Source organism: Haemaphysalis longicornis, unplaced genomic scaffold, assembly GCF_048455015.1.
Source record: "Haemaphysalis longicornis isolate Haplotype H1 unplaced genomic scaffold, Haemaphysalis longicornis Haplotype H1 scaffold_1, whole genome shotgun sequence".
Lineage (NCBI taxonomy): Eukaryota > Metazoa > Arthropoda > Arachnida > Ixodida > Ixodidae > Haemaphysalis > Haemaphysalis longicornis.
Window position 1 is genome coordinate 276610818 of NW_027526203.1, and position 23538 is coordinate 276634355.

General features: G+C 49.5%; 1 protein-coding gene across 3 annotated transcripts in view; it reads left to right on the forward strand.

Annotated features, from left to right (window-relative positions):
- Positions 1–23135, forward strand: part of Glut1 (Glucose transporter 1) — a 287313-nt gene extending 264178 nt beyond the window's left edge. For all 3 annotated transcript variants that reach the window (XM_077678431.1, XM_077678425.1, XM_077678420.1), the window contains exons 15-16: positions 15900–16033; positions 18552–23135. In XM_077678431.1, coding sequence (XP_077534557.1) covers positions 15900–15997 — 98 coding nt within the window. In that variant the 3' untranslated portion in view covers positions 15998–16033; positions 18552–23135. The remainder of the gene's footprint in view (positions 1–15899; positions 16034–18551) is intronic.
- Positions 23136–23538: the final 403 nt, after the last annotated feature.

The window sequence follows — 23538 nt, forward strand, 5'->3', positions numbered from 1 at the left end:
ACTGGCCGATTGGCATAAGCGACGGTGTCATACGTGATAATATTTGTCGAGCGAACACCATGCTTCACGAAACGATTATTTTCTACCTTAACAAAAACAAGCCAGGTACATATACGGTCAAAAACAAAGCAAAGGCAGGAAACGGCCCTTCGCCGTATGGTGGCGACATCCAGGTTGACTAACGGTAAACGAGGCGCCGGAATCGGCTGCAGGGCGATTTTTATGATGTCATTGCAGACGTCGCGAAAACCCGATTTGGCGGGAGAATCAAAATTTTAATAAAGCATCCTTTGCTTCCGAACAAGCGCTGGGGGCACTATAAAACACGATATCTTTCGAATAAAACAAACTTGTGTTTTGTCCGCGTGGCCCCTTTAAAGGGGCACTGACACAAAATTTTGAAGGCGAGATAACTTCGGAGATAGATTGGTGGGAACACATATACATCATCTGCAAAATATCAGCGGCGAATACAGCCTAGAACATATTTAAAATCAATTTTAAAGTGTGCGAAACGCAACCGAGCAGCCAGCAGAGGACCACGCGCAATCGACATCCCGAGGATATTGTGTAAATAAACAACATGCAAACACGTCACGAGTTTGTGTTGGCCGCTTCCGCACCGGCGTTTTTCGCCGGCTCGCCCGGCTCGCCGCTCCAATCGGAGGGCCGGAGGGCGGAGCTTCTGCTCTCGAGAACGAACGACGCGATCGTTGGCGGCGGAGGCGCCGTGATTTCGTCAGCTCATCGGGCAGCTGGCCGCGACCAAAGTTCTACAGCGATTCCAGCCACTCTGTTTCTATGACTGTTTATTACCATTGGATGCGAAAACGCGCCGGAGGCACGAAAAGCCCACTGAGCTAGCCGCACGGTCGCTGTGCAGGGGGCGGCCACGGCCGCGAAGTGGCCCAGGCCGGCGCAGGTAGCTCGAGTGATGGCTTGTTACACTTACCGCTGCACGAAATTGTCCCCAAGTCCCGACCATGGTGGCTTACATGAGAAAGGAGTTAATGATGCGATGGCGGGTTGCATTAAAAATTGTCATCTGCACCGCTTACGAGAGCGGCACTCGAATATCCGCGGCAGTGCTAAGCCGAACACATTTGTAGGCGGACCTGTAGGCAGACCGGCCGGCTGCTCCCAGCGCGCGTCTTGCCACCCAACGTCTCGAGCGTCGCGCGTCGTTCTTTAGCCGCGGTAGCATTTGCACTCGCAGCGCCTGCGTCACATCCACGGTCGCTGCGTCACATCCACGGGCGCCTCACGAGATCAGTACGTGGGGGCATTCGCAGAAACTGCCGTCGATGCGGATTCGACAGTGCTACGGCGGCTCTGCTCAGTGATATCCCTCCGACGGTCACGTGGTCAGCTTTGTTCACACAAAATCCACAAAATCCATCGTTTCGCGGCACTCGCTGAAACCGAAACTGCGACTGGCCGCATTGAAAATGCCTCTAATTAAACAACCGTCGCACGCTGAAGCAAATGAGGTTTCTACAGGTTGTAAGTAGGTCACTAGCTACTTATCGCAACAAAAAAAACAAGACGCAAAATTTTTGTCAGTGCCCCTTTAAGCTTCTGTGCTACGCTGTGAGGCAATCCCGTGGTTCAGCTTCACCACAATGCATACGAGTGTCGAATTCATGCCGTCAACCAAGCAAACTCGGCGAATGTCAGCAACGTGAATATCGTTTGACTCAAAAAACGTGAATCTGCGCTGTGGCACTGCGTAGTGCAGCGCGTCGTGCAGAACGTCACTGCGTGATGCCGTAGCGCTGACCAAATTTTGAGTCAAATTGTGTATGGTCGTCATCGTCACTTGCCGAAATTCCAGTATCGTATCGTACGCTTTGGGGTGGTAGCCAGCGCCACTCCGACAACTCTGGATGGATGGGACCTGTTTTTTTTTTCTTTTTTAACCTCTGGGCGGTGAGCAGTAGCGGGTAAGCAAATGACATAAAGTTTACGTGACCTGACCCTCTTGTCTTGTGCTACCTACGGCACCAAGACTGCCAAAAGCTGAGGCCTTCGCTATGCCTATAGCTTATCGTTAGGAACGATCGAGGCATTGGGTTCCAATATGGGCGCCAGTAGGGGGGTGAAAAAAAGGGCACTTGACCCCCCCACTCCTACGCCACACCAGCACTTGCCACCTCCACTTCTCCCTCTCCCTCTCCCCCTGCTATGCAACTGGTTTGCACCCACCCCCACCGCTCCCCACGCCCCGCAAGACAAAATCCTGCCGACGCCCATGGATTCGTAGGTTGCGCGTTCTAAGCCTCCCCCCCCCCTTCCCCCATTTCGATATTGCTATTTCCATTAAACATTTCGATATTGCTATTTTCAATCAAAGAAAGTGACGAACTACTACCTTTATGCCATGCTTAACACTCTTGACTGCTGGCTTTCCGTCATTCTGTAGTCATTCAGGAGATCATCATGGTTACTCTTACAATGATATAGCGTTACTATGCTACCATATAGTTGGCTTTTTTGTTTGCGTGAGTACGTGCCGTGGCATGCCTTAAACCTTCTTTGCAGGATAGAGAGCATTAATCCTGGGGGAAAAAAAACGCCTGTTAGGCGCCTCCATCGTCTTCTGGCGCACTGGCTCCTGCCTATCGTCTAGTTTTTTGCCCTTGCAGACCCCCTGCTCAAACGGGAAAAGCCTCCCAGCTTGGCCAGCTCATGCAGACTTGTGTTTTTAATTTCGGCTGCGGTGGATCTGTTTGGGATGCTTATTCTGGCTCGCCTAGAATGTATCGTTCGGACTCTTGGCACTTTTGCCGAGCAATAGACGGGATTTCGCCAACTCCACTGCATTTGCGACGGCATCGCTGATGTATCAGCACTGGAGGATGCCTGCCGCATGACATTGCTTGCTTTGGTGGACATCAAGTCTGCTTCCGACCGCCTGCCAGGCCCCAACATCGAAGCTCGCTAAATCGCAGTCATATCATCGTAAGAATTCGCAGCTACATCCAACAGCTCCCGCCTGACATCGCTATCCAAATCGAAGGCATCAAGATCACGCCGACGGACAAATGCCGAATCCTCGGGCTTACCCTACAAGATAACGGAAAGGCACACGCTGCCGTCGATAAAATTAAGAACAGTGCTGAGAAGATCCTTGCGATGCTGCGAAGAGTCACCACCCGGAACAGAGGCCTGAAGGAGGACGACGCCCTCAGGCTAGTACAAGCGTTCATAATATCAAGAATTACATATTCGGCACCGTATCTCAATCTCAACAAGACCCAGAAGACTACACTCGACACCATCATCCGAAAGGCCACTAAGCAGGCCCTCGGCTTACCGATATACTCGTCAACCCAGCGCTTACAAGCCATGGGCGTACATAACACGGTTGATGAGCTCATCGAGGCCCACCTATCCAGCCAGCGTCTCCGCCTGAGCCAGACAATTCCCGGCCGCGCGGTGCTGGACAAGATAGGATGGCGCAAAGAACAGGCGACAATCAAGACCACCATACCAACAGAATGGACTAGGACCTTAAAGACCAAGCCCCTACCCCGGAACATGGCCCCGGGCAAGGACGACGGTAGGAGGCAGGCTCGAGCCAAAGCAGTGTCCCAGCAACTACAACAAGAAAATGGAGTGCTCTACGTAGACGCCTCTCTTGTGAAAGGAAGCAATCGCGCAGCGGTGGTGGTCACCGATGCAGAACGACTCATCAACAGCGCGGCGGTAAAGACTAAGGAGCCCACGACAGCGGAGGAAGTGGCCATAGCCCTGGCGCTCGTTCAACCGGGCGTCGGGGTGGTGGTCACTGACTCAAAGAGAGCCTACAGCGGTTTCAGAAAGGGGGTGATCTCCTCAGAGGCAGCCACAATACTATCGAAAAAGAGGGCACCGGGCCGAGCCATAGAGCTCACATGGGTGCCTGCCCATACAAAGGTAGCCGGCAACGTCATCGCTGACTACCACGCCCGAGCAATGACCCTCCGGGCAGGGCAGGACACGGACACCCCAACTCCGGCACTCACATATAAAGAAATTACGAACGAATACAAAGACGAGCGGCGTACCCTCCCCGAGCCACACCGCACCTTGAGCAGGGAGCAACAGACAATACTCAGGCGCATCCAGGCGGGGTCACTAGCCCACCCCGTCCTGTTGCATACATTTTACCCTGAACACGAGGGGGACCGCTGCCCATTCTGTAAAACAAACAGCGGCACGCTCGCACACATACTGGCGGAGTGCACTAAACTCAAAGCCCCTATACCCCCCAACCCTCCCTCCACCCCCCCTACCCCACTCCACGAGCGATGGGAGACCTTGCGGTCCAGCCCCGCCCTGCCGACCCAGCTCGCGCTGACGGCCAGGGGCCAGGAGCTGCTGGCCCAATACGGTTCCCGCGACCTGGGAACCGCTCCGTCTGGTGTCTGAAAACGCCTCGAGCTCAAATAAAGTTACTACTACTACTACTACTACTCCAGGCTTTCCATGCGTGTCACCAGCTCAATGTTTGGGCAGACAATGTCCTCAGCATTCGAAGAGGTGTCGGCGTCAGAGTGCCCTAAGATGCTGTACTCAATCGTCTACTCTTCAACATCGTTCTGTCTGGTCCCCTCATAGTATATAACAACAGACCTGGAGTACAGTGTCCACATCTCCATTTATGATGACGATGAAGCACTGTGGACCCGGGTACCGAAGCGTCACAGCAGCCGAATCAGGAACTCCATGCAAAAGGCATGGCATGCGGTTTCGGACTATGTATTTGGCCTACCTGGTCTGAAGTCATGATGTTTCATCTCGACACAAGAGCACAGTTTAAAACTTCCCGTTTTGTACTTGTGATGAGGTACAGGACAGAGAGGTGTGTGCGTCAGAAGGCGTCGACGACAAGAAAGTTTCGGAGATCATTTAGCAGGGCGGGGACAATCACCCTCGGGGGGTATGTGCCGTCCATAGAGTTTCTCACTAGCTCGCCTTAAAGTGAACCGGGAAAATAGCGGAGGCAATAATGTGACGTCGGAAAAGGAAGAAGAAGAGGAGATCGTGGCTGGGGACGAAAATGTTTTAGAACGCGAGAACGTCTTGAACCCTAAACAGATAGGATTCAGGCCTGGCTGCTCAATTTGGTCGGCACACATTGATTTGGAGAGTAGCATTCAGCTGGCACGCCAACGTAAAGAAGTGGGCGTGTTGGTTACCCTGGATATTACTAAAGCTTACGATAGCGTTGAATACCAAATTCTTTTTGACACAATCCAGCGCTATCCTTTTCCAGACTACATTGTTTCGTGGATTGGCAATTTTTTGTCGGATAGAAAATTCTTTTGTGCACAGCAGGGCCTGTCCTCTCCAATATACAGTCAAACTCGAGGTGTTCCCCAGGGCTCTGTTCTCTCTCCCGTGCTGTTCAATATTTTAATGAGCTCGGTTCCGGTAAATCCAGACATTCAGGTGTATGTTTACGCGGATGATATTGCTTTTTTCACTTCAGACAGGGATATACACACGTTGTATCGGCGTATGCAGTCGTATTTAAGCGCCTTAGAGGCTTGGCTGGATGGCCTTCGCTTGACCCTAAACGTGAACAAATGTGCTCTGCTTCCATTTCCAGTGAGCGGTCCAGTCTTCATAGCTCTTATTTGCCGGCAACAGGACATTCCTCAGGTCAATTCCTTAAAATGCTTGGGTATTTTATACGAATATACCCTCAATTGGCGTCCACACATAGATTACATTACTACTAAAGGGGCTCGGGCCGTGTCATTCTTGAGAGGGCTAAGTCACAAAAAATTGGGCATGCGTCGTGACACCCTACTAATGATTTACAAAATGTACGTCCGACCAATTCTAGAATTTGGATGTGTGCTATTCTCCGGGAGTCCCCACTACAAACTTCGCCCGTTGATAATGCTCGAAAGACAAGCTCTACGTTTATGTCTGGGTCTTCCCCGTTATGCACCAATTAAAATTTTATACATGGAAGCTCGTATTCCTCAATTAGTCTCACGCATGCATGCCCTCACCGTAGATGCATTTTTACGAGTCATGGAATCGCCCATATCCAGGCCGCAAACTGCCTTCGTTACATGGCCTTCGTTGTTCTTCGGCAGTTCATGGCCGCGGTTCAAACATCCACAGGCGGTCTTTGTACAATCTCTGCTTAGCCCATTAAATGTGGCCCTCTTGTCGGCTCCAGTACTTGACAGAGTGTCGCACTTCATGAAGTCTTTCCCTCTAACGCGAAATTACTCCCTCTGAACCTTTTAACAGGCCTCCTACAGGATCATCTGAACGGTTTCCCATTCCACGCCATTGTTGCAACCGATGCTTCTGTCCGGAAGGAGAGGGCAGGCGTAGATATTTTTTCTCCCGGTCTAGATTGGGCCTTTTCCCTCCGGCTGCCCAACTTTACTACATCTTTCCACTCAGAATTTCTCGCAATAGTCTTGGCCCTTCGTAAGCTTGGTTCCTCGAAACGACAGGAAATAATTCTCACGGATTCATTTTCTGTTTGTTCTGCCCTTACTTCTTCAACTTCATCCCCCCTACGTCGAGTCCTTGCTTCTTTAGCGCCTTCCTCCCTTCTTGAACTTCGTTTGGTCTGGGTACCTGGACATGCAGGTATCTGGCTTAACGAATCGGTAGATGCTCTGGCGGGAATGGCGTTGGGCGGTCCAGTAGTGGAGGTTCTGCCGCCCATTTCCCTCGTAACTTCGGCTCGCTTCCGTAGACTGTGCTTACTTCAAAGTCTGCCTGATTCTACTTACGACGACTCGGAGCTCGAGCACCTCCGGTACTCATGGAAGTGCAGCATAAGCCAGTCGCGAGCTTGTGAAGTAACCCTCACTAGCTTTCGCTGTCGCGTTCCAAATTTAAATTATTACTTGCACCGCTCTAATCTGGCCCTGTCGCCGTTATGCGCCTTTTGCAAAGAACCAGAAACAATCTACCATTTCTTCTTCTCCTGCCGACGGTTCTCCTCGATAAGACGAAGATACTTAGAAAGTACATGCAGCCGGCTAAACCTCCCGCTGTCTGCTACAGTTATTTTGTCACTCGGGACGAAGGAACGTTTCTGCCACGGGGATCTTTGCAGTGCGTTGCACTCATTCATCCTGGAATCAGGCCGTCTGCCGTGCTAGACAGCATTTAGCTTAACTGAATTTTCTTGTCAAGAATATGCGCGCCAAGCTCACTGCTTCGTCTGTACCACTTTCTTCGTGTTTCTTACTTCCAATTTTCATTAAATGGTGTTCGTTTTTACCTTTTTTTCTTTATTTCTCTAATCTCCTTACTTTTATTTCTCTACTCATATACTGCTAATTCATCCTAATAATTAAATTTTTTTCTTTCCCTTCAAAAATTACCTCATTTCTTTCGGTAAGGCGCCCATTTCCTGGCCAATCCCCCTGAGTGGGTACGCGCCATTTCTTTGGAACCACCACCACCACCACGAAGCACAGCGGAATCGGTGGAGCCGCGCTCTGAGGGCTGTCTGAAAAATGTGGTAGCCGTGGTCTGCCGAGGCCGTCGTTAAGGACGCCCGGAGACCCAGCCAGGCTGCAGGGACAGCCGTGCCTGCAAGCTGGCCGTCGACGACCGTGCATTAAATCGCCGGCATCGACTGGACGACGTGTCGGTTCCCGTGTTAACCACCAAGAAATCGCCGACAACCGGGATAATAGCAGCATCGACTGCATCGACAGTGTCCGCGCACATGAGACATTTGATTCCTTACCCGTTCCTGTTGGAAGTGAACTTGAACGTGTTAGTTTTTTTGTAGCCTAGTAGAACTCTGTGTGTTTAGGATTGACTTAAGTGCCGCAGTATGGTAGTAACTGTACCTTCATATCGTCAGCTTGTTTCGCCCAGATAAATGTTCGTCTCCGTCTCGTATGCCCTTCTCAAGCACCTGTCTCGTGTGTACGACGAAAGTCTCAAGTTCTAGCCACCGATATCATCACAGTACTGCACGGCTACCAACTCCGACAGAAGACCCAGCTCAGATACCTTAGCCTCACTATCGACCATCGCCTTTAATGCCATCCAGCTATCAAACACCGCTCGGACCCTCTAATCGTGTCCTCAAAGCCATCTGTCAGCTCTTGGACAAGGACTGTGGGCTATCACACACTTGGGCCCTTCGATTCTAGAATGTCCTGGTGGGCTGAGCGGTCCTGTACACAATGCCCGTTATCACCGCCACTCCGACTTGGGGGAGGGAACTGGAGACCGGACACAGCATGAACTCCGGACAGTCTGTGGCTTGCCACGCTCGCCGCAATGTGCAGGCGCTCTTGCTGAAGCGGCAACTTGGCCCCGGGCACTCCGCGCCCTGCAACAAGTCCTAATTTAACCTCGACGAGCGGCTACAGGGCTCCGGACGGATGCCTCTTCCTCGCAAGCCTGCAAAAACTGCCTCACTCCTGTACAGGGCAGATTGTGAGTACTACCAAACCGTGACCGTAATGTGATCCCCACCTGCGGCACGTAGCATCCAAAAGGATAACGCCACCGTGTGCAATAAAGGGCAGGGCAGAGGCCTGCAAGGATGACGTCGAGAAATCTCTGCTGGTATTCACCGACGGTCCCGTACTACGCATCAGGGAACGGCGGCTGTGGAATCCGTACCGCCTTTCTTCGCTTCAATCAGAGACAATGCCGCCTCTCCGCGACCGGCAGCTCCACAACGGCCGTACGTGCTGGCATTTACTTGGCTGCCGACATGATCAGTGACTATAGAGTCGGCTTTCGTCGACCGGAAAGTGGCCATTTTGTCGGATTCGGGGGATGCCCTTGTCAGGTTCGGGTGGGCTCACCACAGCTGCCTCGCATTGGAAACCCTTGCGTATGCAGCTGCACAGCCTCAGCTACAAAGGCCTCCCTTTGTAGCTACACTGCCTTTGTCGCGTGGGCATAAAGGGCAATTCGGAGGCTCATTGCCTGGTTAAAACAGCATATCACCGATCCACCTCGCTCAGTGAAGACGTCAGGCCAATGGACGTCACGGGGCACCGAGTGACATCCAGGCCGCGCACTTCGACACCCGCACTGCATCTTGCAAGCACCCCTCCTCTCCCTTCGTTTGCGAATCGGTAGCGCAGAATGTAGGCGCAGGCTTGGCATGGCTTCTCATCAACTTGCCCCCACTGTCTCGCAACGGAGACACTCGCACATGTATACTGTGCTGATGTCGGCAACAGGCCCATTCACGGACCGCGCTTATGGTACTTTTTTACGAGGAACCGGGTCTACACCTTCATAGACTCCTTCGAACCTCCTGTCCCTGAACTGTCGCCCTTCTCATCGCGCGAACGCCCTCCTAGCTCTGCTGAACTTCTTGAAAGACATTGGTCTCTCGGTCCGTCTGTGATGCAGTCGGTGGTATCAGTGCTGCGCGGCATATCTTGTATCATCGTCGTCTCCCCACCTCAGTGTATACACACACGCGCGCACTATCTCACTCTCTCCCCTCTCTGCCCCGTAGGCGTGGCTCTTGCAGGGTTTCATCGCAGTTCCACCTTGAGTTTCGGGTTGGAAATTCTTGGTTCACCAACAGAGTTTGGAAAAGAAAAGGGATTTAGTGCTGAAGGGATTTTGTGATGGTCAGCGATTCTCAACGTGACCCTGGGTCCACACTGGGCATGAGGAGATGGAGGCACAAACACATGGAAGTTTTTGCATGCAATTTAATAAGATCAACTGGCTCGATGCGGCACGCGCTTGTAGGAAGGGCCTGACGTTCGCCGCGGTCACGCCGCGGTGGCTCGGGCTCGAACGAAGAGGTGGCGTACACAGCGATGAGGTTTCTCCGGTTCGGGCTCGAACGAAGAGCCCGCCGCGACGAGGCTGCTTTGACTCGGTCTCGTACGATGGCTGGACGTCGGTTAGCTAAGTGTGGAGACGGGTGGTCAGACGTCGCACCCAAGCGATGGCTAGACTCCGGAGTCCTAAGCTCCCCTCCCTTCTGCCTACTGCTTCTTGCGTCACGTCTCGTCCGCTCCTCAGATCGCTCTCCCGTCGTCGCACCCGAGCTATGGCTAAACTCCGGTGCCCGAGGTCCCCCTCCGTCTTCGGCCTCACGCATCTCGCGACTCATCTCGTCCGCCCCCCGATCGCTGTCCCTTGATCTCTCTCTGGATCGCTGTCCCTCGATCTGACTGCCTGGATCTGACTGCCCTCGCCCTCCGGTCGACCTCTTCTTTTAACACCTGTCGTCGTTCTTCCACTCTTCCTCCCACGCCGTCAATGACCGCTGTCCCCTAGTGTCCGGCGGGGGTATAATGAGCCACTTAGGTTGTCACAAACGAAGTTCTTCTTATCGGGGGGTTGGGGGGGGGGGGGGGGGGGAGGGTTAGAGCGGCGTCTCCAAGACGGTACCAAGGTGCCTTTTGCACATTGGTGGCCCGGTGACGCCGTCCCCATGTGGCGCGCTCGAGCGTTTTTCGGAAGGGTCCCGTCGCCGATTCCCATCGCCGATTCCCATCGCCGATCCTTATAAGTTCAATGCACACACGCTCACACACATACACGGCCCTGTACAAGATTATGACCAGCGATATATCCCTTTTAGCGCCGGTTTCTGGGATTGGTGGTGCTGCCGGATGACACCGTACCAGTATGACACATGCACAGTTTTATGAGGCCAACCACCCGTCGAAGTCTTTTCGGCGAACACGAGCCGTCACAATTTGAACAATGGACCGAGGTAAGGCTGTCGAGATGTGCTATGCCAGCGTCGCTGCTCTCTGAATTAAGAGACGCCGGCATAGAATCTAACTGATCTGTGAACATTGGTACAAGACTGCGCTGAATAGGAATTTTTTCCTCGAACCAACGCAACTGAAAGAAGGTCTTGATTTTTTCTTTGGAACTATTGGGTAAAACGTGACTGTATGAAAAATTGATCAGCAAATCTTCGGCAATTAACCGAATTATAGCAATAGTTATTCTGTCTTCTTGTGGCTATCGAGTGGAAGCGCGTGTGAAAACAATGTGTGTGTTAGTGTAAAATTCAACGCGCACTCATCAAATCCTTACGTTAATTACTCAGACTTCACAGAATGGCGAAATTCGAAGCCCGTCTAAATGCGGGCGCGGACCGGTTGTCACCACAGAAGGTCGCTTTGCATGCTCTATGGTAGTATTTTACGCGTATTCTGGGCTCTCAATGAGGCGTTGCCGTATCCTAGATTTGGCGCGAAACACAAGCGCACACTTCCGCGCACGCCCAGTGATGTATAAGCTTCCCCCTTTTTTTTTTTTTTTTTGCGCGCCGGGCTCTGGGTAGTACCAATGAGAGTGGGAAGGATGAGGGAGAGAGTAAAAAGAAGTCGGAGGGGGAGGAATTGAAAAGAGGGGATATGCGGTGTTGGGGTGGTCGCCGTTTTCTGCGGCCATCATGGCGACTGGGTGCTCACCGCAAAGGAAGAGCGGCTGCTATGCCGGCATTTCTGTACTCCTAAAAATGCCCGTGAGTCTGTTTCACCACAGCACAGTTGAGTTATTGATCACTGTGGCCAATGTAGCAAAATAGGCCAACGGCGACGTTGGCCTACTTTCTGATCTGCAGGGCTGTGACATCATGCAAGAATGTGATCTGCAGGGCAATGAGATTATGCAAAAATGTTATCTGCAGGGCTGTGACATTATGCAATGTTACGTGGTATCAAAGCGCAAATGAATATTATCCATCAAAATTATCACCTTATCTGACGCAGCCTCTGGTCATTCTAGGTCACTGCGGAAAAACGTAACCACGGAAAACTTCGAGAGAGAGAGAGAGAGAGAGAGAGAGAGAGAGAGAGAGAGAGAGAGAGAGAGAGAGAGAGAGAGAGAGAGAGAGAGAGAGAGAGAGAGAGAGAGAGAGAGAGAGAGAGAGAGAGAGAGAGAGACGTTTTATTGCTGGCCAGGCTTAGTTCGGACGGTTGACCCGCGGATGCGCGGATCTATGGGCCCGAGCCCTTTCGAACTTCTTTTTGGTCTAAAAGAGCGATTTCGGTGGAACGACCTTTTCGGAACCCATATTGAGATTCTGTTAATAAATTGTGTTTGTCGGTAAAAGCTGTAAAACGCGTGTGAATGAGCTTTTCAAGTGCTTTAGAAAAAATGGGCAGTGTCGAAATTGGCCTATAATTGGATGGGGCATTGCGGTCCCCCTTTTTGTGTATGACAGTCACTTTAGCTGTTTGTAACTCAGTTGGGAAGCTTCCATTGACAATACAGAGATTAAATACGTGGGTTAGCGGCGGTGTTATAACATCAGCAACAAATTTCACGGGATAAACCTTAAAATCGAAAACGTCAGAGCAATGACTATTTTTCGAGTGCATAAGGGTCGAGAACACTTCAGACTCTGAAACAGGACTTAAATATATGGTGCCAGCGCAGGTTGTTTCCAAGTATTTTTGATAGTCCCCCGTGAGGGAGGGCGGATGCAAATTTACGAGGAACTCATTAAAGGCATTAGATAATTCAGTGCCCCCAACTTTATTGCCATTAATTGTGAGCTCTTTAATTGGACTAGTAGTCTTTTGGGTGCCAATAACAGAGGTAATCTTTTTCCAAATGACGGCTGTGTTGTTGGACGATTCTGTGAAGACGCTATGGAACTATCTCGTTTTGGCGTGGTATATTTCCTTATTGAGACGATTACGAAAGGTTTTGAATTCTCTCAGTAAGTCGGGGTCAGGCTGGGGAAGAATTTTCTGGTACATAGTGTTTTCTGTTTTAATTTTTTTTAGTAAGTCTTGCGTAATCCATGGTTTTCTGATTTTTCGAGGCTGTTTGAGTAGTTTAAACAGAAAGCTGGTGTGGTAAATTGACTTGAACTGGTTAAGAAAAGCATTAAATGCTCCATTTGCATCATTGTTATTGAATACTTCTGTCCAAGGTGTGGCCAAAAGCTCGTCACGAAAACGCTGCAAGTTATTAGTACTAATATTGCGAACTAAGATGCTAGGTTTAGGTTGTTTTTGATGGTGCCCGAGGGCTACATATATGGGAAGATGGTCGCTTAAGTCAGGAGCTATTACTCCTGCCTTTATGTTCTTAATATTGGTGCTGACTAGAAAAAAATCAATAAGCGTTGAAGAGCTAGTAGTTATTCTTGTTGGCAGCTCGATAACGTTACTTAGACGGAAACTTTCATACAACCAAACGAGCTCATTACTAGCAGGTGTTTTAGTGAGAAGATCTATATTGTAATCCCCACCGCAGACTACGTGAAGTTTGTTTTTATTGCAGTAGAGGAAAAAATTTTCAAGGTAATCAATTAAGGTATGGCAGTTCCCACTGGGAGGGCGGTATACTAGCGAAATGGCATTGCTGAAAAGTTTCAAGGTTAGTATTTCAAAATCACTGTTTACAGAACAAACGTCATGTAGCAATTCACATTGGTACGTATTTTTTACTAAGATAGACACTCCGCCTCCGCGGCGAGATAGGCGATTTAAATAAAAAAAAACATTGCAGTGGGGCATTTTGAAGGCAGTTTTATCTGTGAACCATGTTTCTGATAGCATTATCAGATCAAATTCGAATGCAAAGTTACTAAAGAACGCTTCCAAAATTGCATGTTTGTTTCTCGCGGATTGAGCATTTAGGTGACAAATTTTTAAACCAGATAGATACTCGTTTCCTAGGTGCAGTCGCAAATCATTCGGTGTGCTGTACACAGCTCGTAAGTATGCAAGGTCTTAGTAAGCAGCAACAGTTAGGCAAGCGCTGTGAGGTCAGCTTTGGACTTGAGGACAATAGCATCGTCGCCTTCTTGTCGTCTGACTATAATCTTTCCTTTCCTGGGCCAAACAAAGCGGAAGTGGTTTTCGCGGGCCCATTGCTTAGTTTCCCACAGAAGCGTTCGACTTTGTTTGGTTAGATTTTCCTGAATGTAGACAAGTGACTTCGCTTCCCTTAATTTCTTACGGGCGTCATACCAATCGTCTCTGACAGATTGCCTTGCACAGCGGACAATGATAGCTGGTATCTTGTCCGGCTTTGAAGGCAAACGGGGAGCAGCAGTGACGTCACCGTCACCGAGTTCGGGGACCTCGAGTTGCGCGGCGATCTCGTTTATTTTACTGACCAAGTCTTCTTTATCGGTCTTGGGCATACCATTGAACTCAAGGTTTGGCTTCCTGTTTTGCCATTCAAGCTCGTTTATGTCATGTTTTATCTCTGTGATTTGCTCTGGTCTGGAATCAGTTTCCACGCTCTGTACTCGCTCTTTCAGGCTTTTTAGATGCGACGCATCTCTTGCTCTGAGGCATGTCCCTCCTGCGTCGGCGTCGGCGGCGTCCGCACGCCACCTGCGCATGCGCGCCTCTCCTCCGCTCTTCTCTCCTACAGCTGTGCGCAACGCTCTCACTCCGTCTCATTATCATAAACAACAGCTGCTTGCGCGCGCTTCGCTCGCTTTGCGCGCATGCGCGACTCTCCTCCGCTGTCTCCTCTCCTTCAGGCGCTGTGAAAATTACCCCTATCGTCCCGCGTATGAGAACACCCGCATGTGATGGAAAGGCATCCTACGCGTTCCCAACACGCTTCACCCGACTTAGAGAATCAACCCAATGGAAACGCCAATTGAACCCCCAGATGCGTCGCATCACACCAGGGTTCCCTCGCGGGGAGATGGGGGTAATTTTTTATTTCTGCCTCGTGCTTGTTCATGTGCGCTAGAACCGAGTCATACGTGTCAGACATTAACTGAACGCTCTTCTCCAGACCATTAACAGTTTCTTTCAAGCTTTTTACTGCCTGCTCAAGTTCTGTTACGAGGATAACTGCAGGCGCCTGTACATTTTTGTCTTTTACTCCCCTGTAAAACGGGCAGCGCCACTGCTTCCGTACAGCGTCGCTTTGTGATTTGTATGTTCTCTCCGAGACGCCCGAACAGTCTCCCAAATGAAAATAACAAAGGCATTCACTACAAACAAGTACATCATCACTCGCAGGTATTGGTTGATCGCAAACAAAGCGGCTGGCGTCATCGTCCGTGGTACTCATTCTAAACAGCTATGGGCAGCTATGGGTAATCCCTCCAGACAAGTTAGTTTTCTTCCTACCCCCTTGATTATATGCCGGAAAACGGCGTGATAATTTGAGGTTGCTGCGGTGCACGTTTCTATATCTGCTGATCTGTGCAATCGCCCAGTCTCCAACGGAAGTGGGTCGGCAACCTTTCGAAGTGGAGGGCCGAGTTGCATGAAGCCGACACGGCAAGGGCCGAACGGCAAATCGAGGCTAGGGAGGAAGGCCTTTTTGTTTGTTTGTTTGTTTGTTTGTTTGTTTGTTTGTTTGTTTGTTTGTTTATTTGTTTGTTTGTTTGAACCGGCGCAAAGAAAGGGAGGGCGGAGGTTATCTGGCTGAAGTGTGAAGATGGGGGCCATGCAAACTGGAAGGCTTTGTTCCTGTCCAACCCCATTTCAGGTTAAAAGTGCCACGACAACCTTCAACTAGATAGGAAGTGACAAGGAGAGGGGGGGGGGGGGGATCAGAAGTCGTGCCGGGGGCCGCACAATACTTCCCCGCAGATTGCCGACCTCTGGCTTATAGTATAGCGCGCGCTCGTGAATTAGGCATCCTTAGACTAATAAAGCTTCAGGGAACACATTATACTGTACACGTACAAGTTGCGTGCATTAACGATAACTAGAGGCATTTGGAAAGAGAGAAAAAATTCGTGCAGTTAGGAATAAACGTCGTATGAAATTGAAATAGAAAATTGAGTTAAGTATCCGAGTTTCTTCCGTTTGATTCCGTTTTTTTAAAGCGAATTTCTTTTTTGCGCCTTGTTAGAGATGTCCTGCATGCTGACAGTTTTTAAAGTGGTTGGGGCGGACTTTGTGTGTGTGTTTTGTGTGTGTAAGTTTATGGCAGCATTAAAAATCGTGTGCCACATTGTCTGCGCGCAGGTTACCTTCATCAGCATCACCACCATCACCACTGTCACTACGGCAAGTTTCACAACAGGAAGAAACTGGAACTCAATCACCTAGAAGACCAACTGTAACCCTGCTTTAGGGCGAATCACTCTTCGAAATGACAGGTACGTCACCGCCTTCGCCTGTCCGTTTTTTGACGTGTCACGAAGCACGCATGGTCACGAGTTCAGGAAAGATGTCGATGCGCCATTGCAAAGGTGAAAACGTTTAAAGGCGCAATAAAACGCAAGCACGAGGAGAAAAGGAACTAGACATACTAAGCGCCCCGTGTGTCTTGTTTGTTTTCTCCTCGTGTCCACGTTTTATTGCGCCTTTAAACCTTTTAAGTCATGTTCTAACTGGTCCACATCGAGCTGTTGCTAGCCATTGCGAAGCGTCGCTCATTACTCGAATCCATTTGGAGTACAAAGCAACTCCGCTTGAGTAATGATGCAAGTGTACGGCCAGTGCACATAGCCGCTGTACGATGCTGGTTTGAAGCAGCTTGTTCAGTGCCGTAAAATCGCACTGCGGGATTGTTTTAATAGTATTAGGAAAAACGCGTGACACGACGCACTACCAATGCATTCGTGCATGGTAGTGAAATAGGCTTTTAAAAACCTGGAAAATATTTAATCTCAAAGGCGATTCTAGCGCCGTCACGCGTATAACACACACGCACGCTCGCACACGTGTTCAAATAAAAATATAAACTATTCAAAACCTGTAAATTAAATAATAAAATCACAAAGGTCTGTCTAGTCCGGAGTCCTTACGCAAATAAGTGAAAGAAAAACTAAAAATACGTAAGAAAACTGAAATGAAATTACGATGGTCTATCTGATCCAGCGCTCTTACGCGATTAACTGACGAGAAAAACATAACACAAAAACAATGTATGTATATATATATATATATATATATATATATATATATATATATATATATATATATATATATATATATAAAGAACACCATGTTCCTTGAATGCTAATGAGATGAGAAACGTGAGACTTGTGAAACGGAAAGGCGCCGTAAGAATAGCAACGCATTAGTAGACAATTATCAGATATTCTGCACAATTATGACCGTACGTGTCTGTGCTTCAAGGATGATTTTTAATACAGCGCAAAATGACGTCAAATTTAAATTCTATGAGCTCTTTCTAGCGTGATCTAATCTCCTGCTCCGAGAACGAAAAAAAAAGCATTTTCAGAGGCATCTCCTTTTTAGTTCCAAATTTGTTTTATTGAAACAAAATTTTGACGCTTTTCGATTCCAGTGCAAAGAGATGAGTTTACACAGCCTGAGAAATTACTATCCCTGCAGTACGCTTCGTTCTGCCATGAAGAAAGCGTTGCTTGGGGCTTCGTGTGCACGCTGCTCACGTTGATTCGGGTGCTGGTGCCTACAGCGATGTTTCGTTTGTTTGATCCGTTACTTTTTCCTATGACAGGGGCAATTTAAGTCGCGCATACAACGGAAGTGGTGTCGCGCGTGAATAAATATGAGCAGGTTGATGACCTCATTTGAGAAGTGATAATTCGTAAAGAAAAAAAATGAAGAAATCAAAATTCAAATAATCTTTGACTATTGTTGCGAAGCGAAATTGGTATTAAATGTGCGCGTTACACTTTTCTTTTAATGGAAAAGATAAAAAGAGCCGCTCATTTTAGCTGAAGTAATGGTTACAGACGTGACCCCCCCCGGGGGTGGGCAAGCAATGGCGGATCCGTTGCGATCTACATGCGGTTAAAATGCGGGCCTGCTATGAATAATGCAGTCGCCATTGTTCAGTCGATATTATGGACTGGAATGGGGCTTACTGCACAAGCGTTAATCAAGAAACGCTCAGTCGACTGCTGCAAATACAGAGATCGACCGATACTGGGCGGACGGCAAAGTTCTGATAGTTCCCTAACGGGTACCTGGCTAGTTCGCTAGCGGTAGGGGCAAACGATATTGGTAGTCCGGGTTTAAATCCCTCGGGGGTGTATTTTTGTTTTTGTTTCAGAGTACGTTGATTTTCTCTCCTCAAAAGTGGGATTTTAGATCATGGGTGTAGTAGGAATGAGCTGTAATATTGGCGCTCTTTGCCCTAGTTGACCTTCGCCATCAAACACCGACCATCATCATAGCCTTAAAATGTTTGTGGAGCTACGCATGACACGTACTGTGCTGCCTCTGTCGAGCGTTGGGGAAACCGTACGATTTCTTTTTTTTTTTTTTTTTGCATAATCTGTATGTTAGGGCACGGGCACAACTCTACTAAGTTTCTACATGCATGATTTGGCCGTTGTGAGCGCTTCAGCGTGGAGTGGTAGTGGCGTGCGCTATTCTTGAATGCCAACAATTGTGCCAGAAGCGTTGGCACCGAATGGACATTAAGTTTAACTGAGACCTATTCACTTTACCGTGCCTGCCACAAGATTTTTTGCTCACCTCTTGTTTGGTTCAAAAGCCGTGAATGTAACTCAGAAAGGCCGGTCCAGTCTCGAACTTGTTTTATTTCTAAGATTCCGTCATATCGTGTAAAGTTGGGCCACTGGAAGAAATCATAGATAAAAGAGCGTGGCCAGATTAGATGCGCCCCAAGAAAAATCCCGGTTGAAAAGGTGTCCCGCCGGGCCGTTCGTTGTGCAGCGCGGGTCCCGACGTGTCCGCCGCGCCTCCCATGGCCACAGCGGCGGCCGACTCTCCGGACAGTGCCCGACGGCCCCGGTGGCGGCGGCCAGTGCTGGACCGCCTGGGTGTCTTCCGCCGACTCGCCTCAGCAGCGCCGGTTGTGGCGGACGCAGGCGCACCGACGGCAGCGCATATCATTCCCGGACCGAGGGAACGTCTCTCCCGTCCACCCTCGTCTTCCTGGCGGGGGCAGGACAGAGAACAAGCTATGCATTCCCACTGGACTCCTCGTCGCGGATGCCTGCCGCTGCGGGGCACCCAACGATGCCACGACCCCCTTCTTCTCCTCCTTCTCCTGCCACTTTTCGTTTGGCCCCTCTCTTCTTCCGAACGATCGTCCGCTGACCGGGCGGCACGTAGGACAGCGCGGGCTGTCGTACACCGAGTAGCGGAAGAAGCAGACTTTCCTCGACAGTTTATGCAGGACAAGATTTCTATTGTATATTGTGCCTTGAGTTTGTGATCCTCGTTTACAAAAGACCGTTGGGCTGGAGCCACGACAAGCCCCCCTCTCCACCTATCTCACCCTCTTTTATCTCTCGTTTCGCACCGGGGCATCGGCGAGTATGCTAACATGTACAGGATTTTACCACTAGCGTTACAACTGCGAGCGTAGAAAGAGAAGAATGCAGCGGAGAGGCCTGTGGTAGTCTCCTAGTTTTTACGTGTAAAAATGAAGACATCATGCTCAAATGTGTAAAAAGTTTGTACAAATGCCGAGTATGTTTAAAGAAAATTATATATATAACTGGCGTACACAGATATATTATATACAAATGCGCGAACAAAGAAAAAAAGAGATTAGAGAAGGCAGAGTAATCTTTGAAATACCCTTGTTGTACACAGATTCAGCAGCTTTTTCCAAACCGGAATATTTGATGGAAATGCATGGGAAGTTAAAGAGAAGTGGGCCGAGGCGCTTGGCCGCCAGGGGAAATGCCGAAAAGAATTGTCAGCCTGGCCGACAGCCTTTATTGCCTCACTGTGTCTGTTCGCATAGGGTCAGATACGATTTTGTGTTGCTACGCTAATGCCCGTGCACTTTATATAGCCACTTGCACATGGGCAACCAACTAGCTCAAAGGTCAGTTCTGTTTCAAGTTATCGTTGGCAAAAAAAAAAAGCTACTTTGTTTTGGAAAAGCTGAAACTCTGTTATTTTCAGTGTTTTCCCGACAAGTTCATGAGCTCTCTGGTAGGATAAGCGCGAGTTGGTTTGCCAAACTTGCGTACGTAAAAAAAAAAAAAGCATTGTACCAAAATTTTATTGTTTTTCAGAAGGAGGTAATGCCTAAAATTGCACTTGTATTTCGGATGATCGATGGCTTAGGTTGCCATAATTTCCAAGTCGAAAAAGTTTTGGCCTTGATACATGACGTCGGAGGAGAAGTTCTACGAAGGTGCTTTGATCACAACTGTGAGTCAACACATTTCGCTTGCGTACAATCTTGTTCCCGGGCCACCAGCGTCGCAGTCACCAAGCCTGGTCACAGCGATGGCACCTAAAGAGCGTCTTCTTCCAATGGCGCTCTTCACAGCGCTCTTCGACAGCGCACTTCCCATGCTTTGCAAAATCCCTCGCTTAGGAGCGCTAGGAAAGGGACCTGCAGCGCTTTAAAAAAACGGGCAACGCTGACGATAGCTGCGTGCCTTTGGGCGCCGGCTCTCAGTGAACGGTTCCGCGCAGGCGCCCGCAGTTTCGACTGCCCTCGAGCCCTTGCGATGGAAAAGCTTATTTGCCCGCACTTGAGAGCGCCGCAAAAATGGGTCAGGCGCGTTGTGCCAGCTTGCTTGTGTATAGCCGCCGGCGGTGGCTCGCATACATCGAGCAATGAGAGCAGTTCATATTGCAAGACCACTTCGCCTTCTCAGTTGCAGATACCGCCCGCGTAAAGCGTATGTAGAGTGCGCACGTAACCCGTTTGTCGTCTATTCCGTTTTCTCTTAAATCTTCGCTTGAGGGGCAAATCGGCGAAATCGTGTGTGTGGGTGGATGGAGCGCCGATAGAGGAAAAGCGCGGGTAGTTGTCTTACGTGCGGTTAAATGCGGTACACAATCGTGCGGTTCTGGTCTTAACTACAGGGTACGCGACCGGAATGATCCCGTCTGCCCGAGGAAACGCGCTCCCGTGGCAACCTGACGCAGCCAGGTTCCACCGGCAGCGCAGGAGGAGCTGCCGAACAGTTCGCATACCCGCTTTAGACCCGAGAACATTCACTCACGCCTGTAGGTTTGTAGACTACAATGCCACTTAGCTGAGGTTGATCTTAGACGTGTTCAAAGACAGGGAAGGTGCGCGCCGAGGGACACCAGTAGCGTTCCGCGCGCGCGCGCCACCGCGACTCAGATGTTCGCGCATTCGTTCACTTTTGCTCCTTTGGTTGGAGAAAGTGTGAAGAAGCAATAACGCAAAGCTCTTTGCGACAAAAAGAAAACTGAAAAACGATGTAAAGGCGAAACGGTCTTGGTAACCGCTCCAGCGAGGCTTCGGCTTCCTTGCGAAGCGACCTATCGTAGATCTCTGTTATTGCTTCGCTCTTCCGAAAAGTGTTTGTTATGTTGCCTCTTCTAAGCCGGCCGCGTGTGTCTATGTGGTAAAGTTTAACGAAATCACATTCTGGTGCTGCTCGACAACGGGCGCTTCTCCCCAAAGAGAAACGAATATCTCCCAACAGCGTTGCATCTGCAATTGTAGAAGTGTCGCCACTTTGCTGTATACGGGTCGGAAATGGCAAAAAAAAATAATAATAAAGCGGGGAAAGAGGCGGTGTCTATTGGAGAGAGGAAAATGTGCGAGTGCGGTGCGCGTGAGTGCTCAGTTGTGTAAGCGTCCGTTCACCCGAGAGCAAATTCCTAGGAACAAAGGGGCGTGCGGAACAAGGGGACATCGGGGAAACGTGCTTTCGGAATCATATGGTGCATGTACATTTTATACATATACCCGTTTTGAGAAGCAATTTATAGAGAGCTTAGGACGGCGTGCGCACTGGAGAAACGGTCAGCGTAGGCGCAGTCAGCGAGCGCACCTTTTTCAACTCTATACAGGGTGCACGTGTTCTAACGCTTGGTTACTTTTGTTTCTTCATTCACCGCGAAAGGAAGCGCGTGCTCGCAGCGTCGCCTTCACACCTGGTCAGGTGCATGTAGCTTGTTAAAGGGCCACCACGGCTTGTCGCACTCTCCCAACGTCAGGGGAAAATTTGAGTACACTGCGGGGCCGCCTCAGCACGATTACGCGTGGTCGGACTGCCAGGCTCATCGAGTGTCAGTAAAGCGACAAACTTTGTCAAACGTGCCAACTGATTGGCGTTTCGTATTGTCTCTCGGGTTTCATCAAAGCGCGGGCTTCGCGTAACTTGTTGACGCCTGTCGGAACAAACTCTCTCGCACCAGCACCGCTATTATTTACTCCTTTTTCGGCTGGCGGCCGCGTGTTGAGGAGGCGACCCTGGTACCGACGCGCCCTGTCGGCAGTCTGAGGAGTGAACAGCTCGTCGGCCACCCTGAAAATACCCTGGAGAATTGGGAGGGTGCGACGCGCTTGGCTGCATGCCGGCGACGGCTTCCCGTTAATTTGTCTTTTGAATTTTTCTTCCATCTCTACAGGTAACACAGAAAAAGCACAGACATGAATGCTCACACTATTTCTGTCCGTGCAGGATACGGAGCGTAGATCAACCGACTCGGGCACAGCCACCATGGGTACTTTGCGTAGCGTTATCGCGAGGCGGTTCACAAAAGAAACGAAGAGGCGATGGCCTGGGAGTATTTTCCTTTGTTAGAAAAGCCAGTGTAGTACATTCCGGCAGACACTTGACGTAGTAGTCCGTAGGCGAAGTGTTTCTTTTTTATATATATAAGAGCGGAGCAGCGGCTCCAAGGCCAGAGCCAGTTTTTTGTACCTTCGCTCGGCTCCGCACTCCCGTTTGCGCCAGCTTAGACGAGGTCGTCGTCGCGGGCCGTCTGCCTCTGTGGGCCAGCAGCCCTGAGCGGCGATGTACTTACGTAGACTGAATTGGCTCTTTCTGTCACTTGCTCTCTTCACTTAAGATCACTCAACAGTTCGTGATGTACGGTGAATGCTTACTACACACTTCCGCTTTCTTTTAGAGCTGACAGGATATACATAATATATAAATAAATAAATACTATATATACATACATGCGTACAGACGCAGACACACACTCGTATATAAATATATATATATATACAGCTCGCGTTTGATTTACTGCAGGACTAGATATTCCTCTAGCGCCTTTGTTTTCTCTTCAGACGACATTGTGGTGTGCAAGAGAAATAAAAAAAAATGTGTCTGTGACTAACGTATATATTGCACGTGTGAGCACTGTTTTAATTTGATGTTGCAGGCTGACCTTATTACTTTTCAAGGTGTACCGTTGCCTTGACAATACCTGACTGTTCAGTATATTTCACTGTTGTAGAGCGAGTGTTTAGTCTCTTTTGTTGGGTGTTTTGATAATGTTATCGATGAAGGATTTATGTACATACTGTATGCTCGGCATTAAATACTCATAGTTTGATGAGTCTTGTCTGCTGCTCCGTCTTCGAAGTGGAAGGACGTATAGAATCCTTCGGCTGAAAGGTTGCGCCAGCTGTTCGAGGCTCGCGCTATGCAGCCACAAGACGCGTCTCAGCCAATAAGAATTCAGTAACATGCTACATACGTCGGACGCCGGACAACGCCGATTTTTTTCGCTCAATGGGTCATTCAATGCTTTCGCATTAAATACTAGATCACTGTATAGTTGTATTGACTGCTAAACAGCGGGCCCGTTTCAAGCCGGCTTCACCACTATGCAGCAAGACATTGCTGAGAAGACTATTTATGGGCGAAAGTGGCAGCTAGGGCCTGTTCAACACAGAAGATAACTGAAATGATAGCATTACCTTTACCAGACGACTGCGGGGTGATGTGTTATGAGA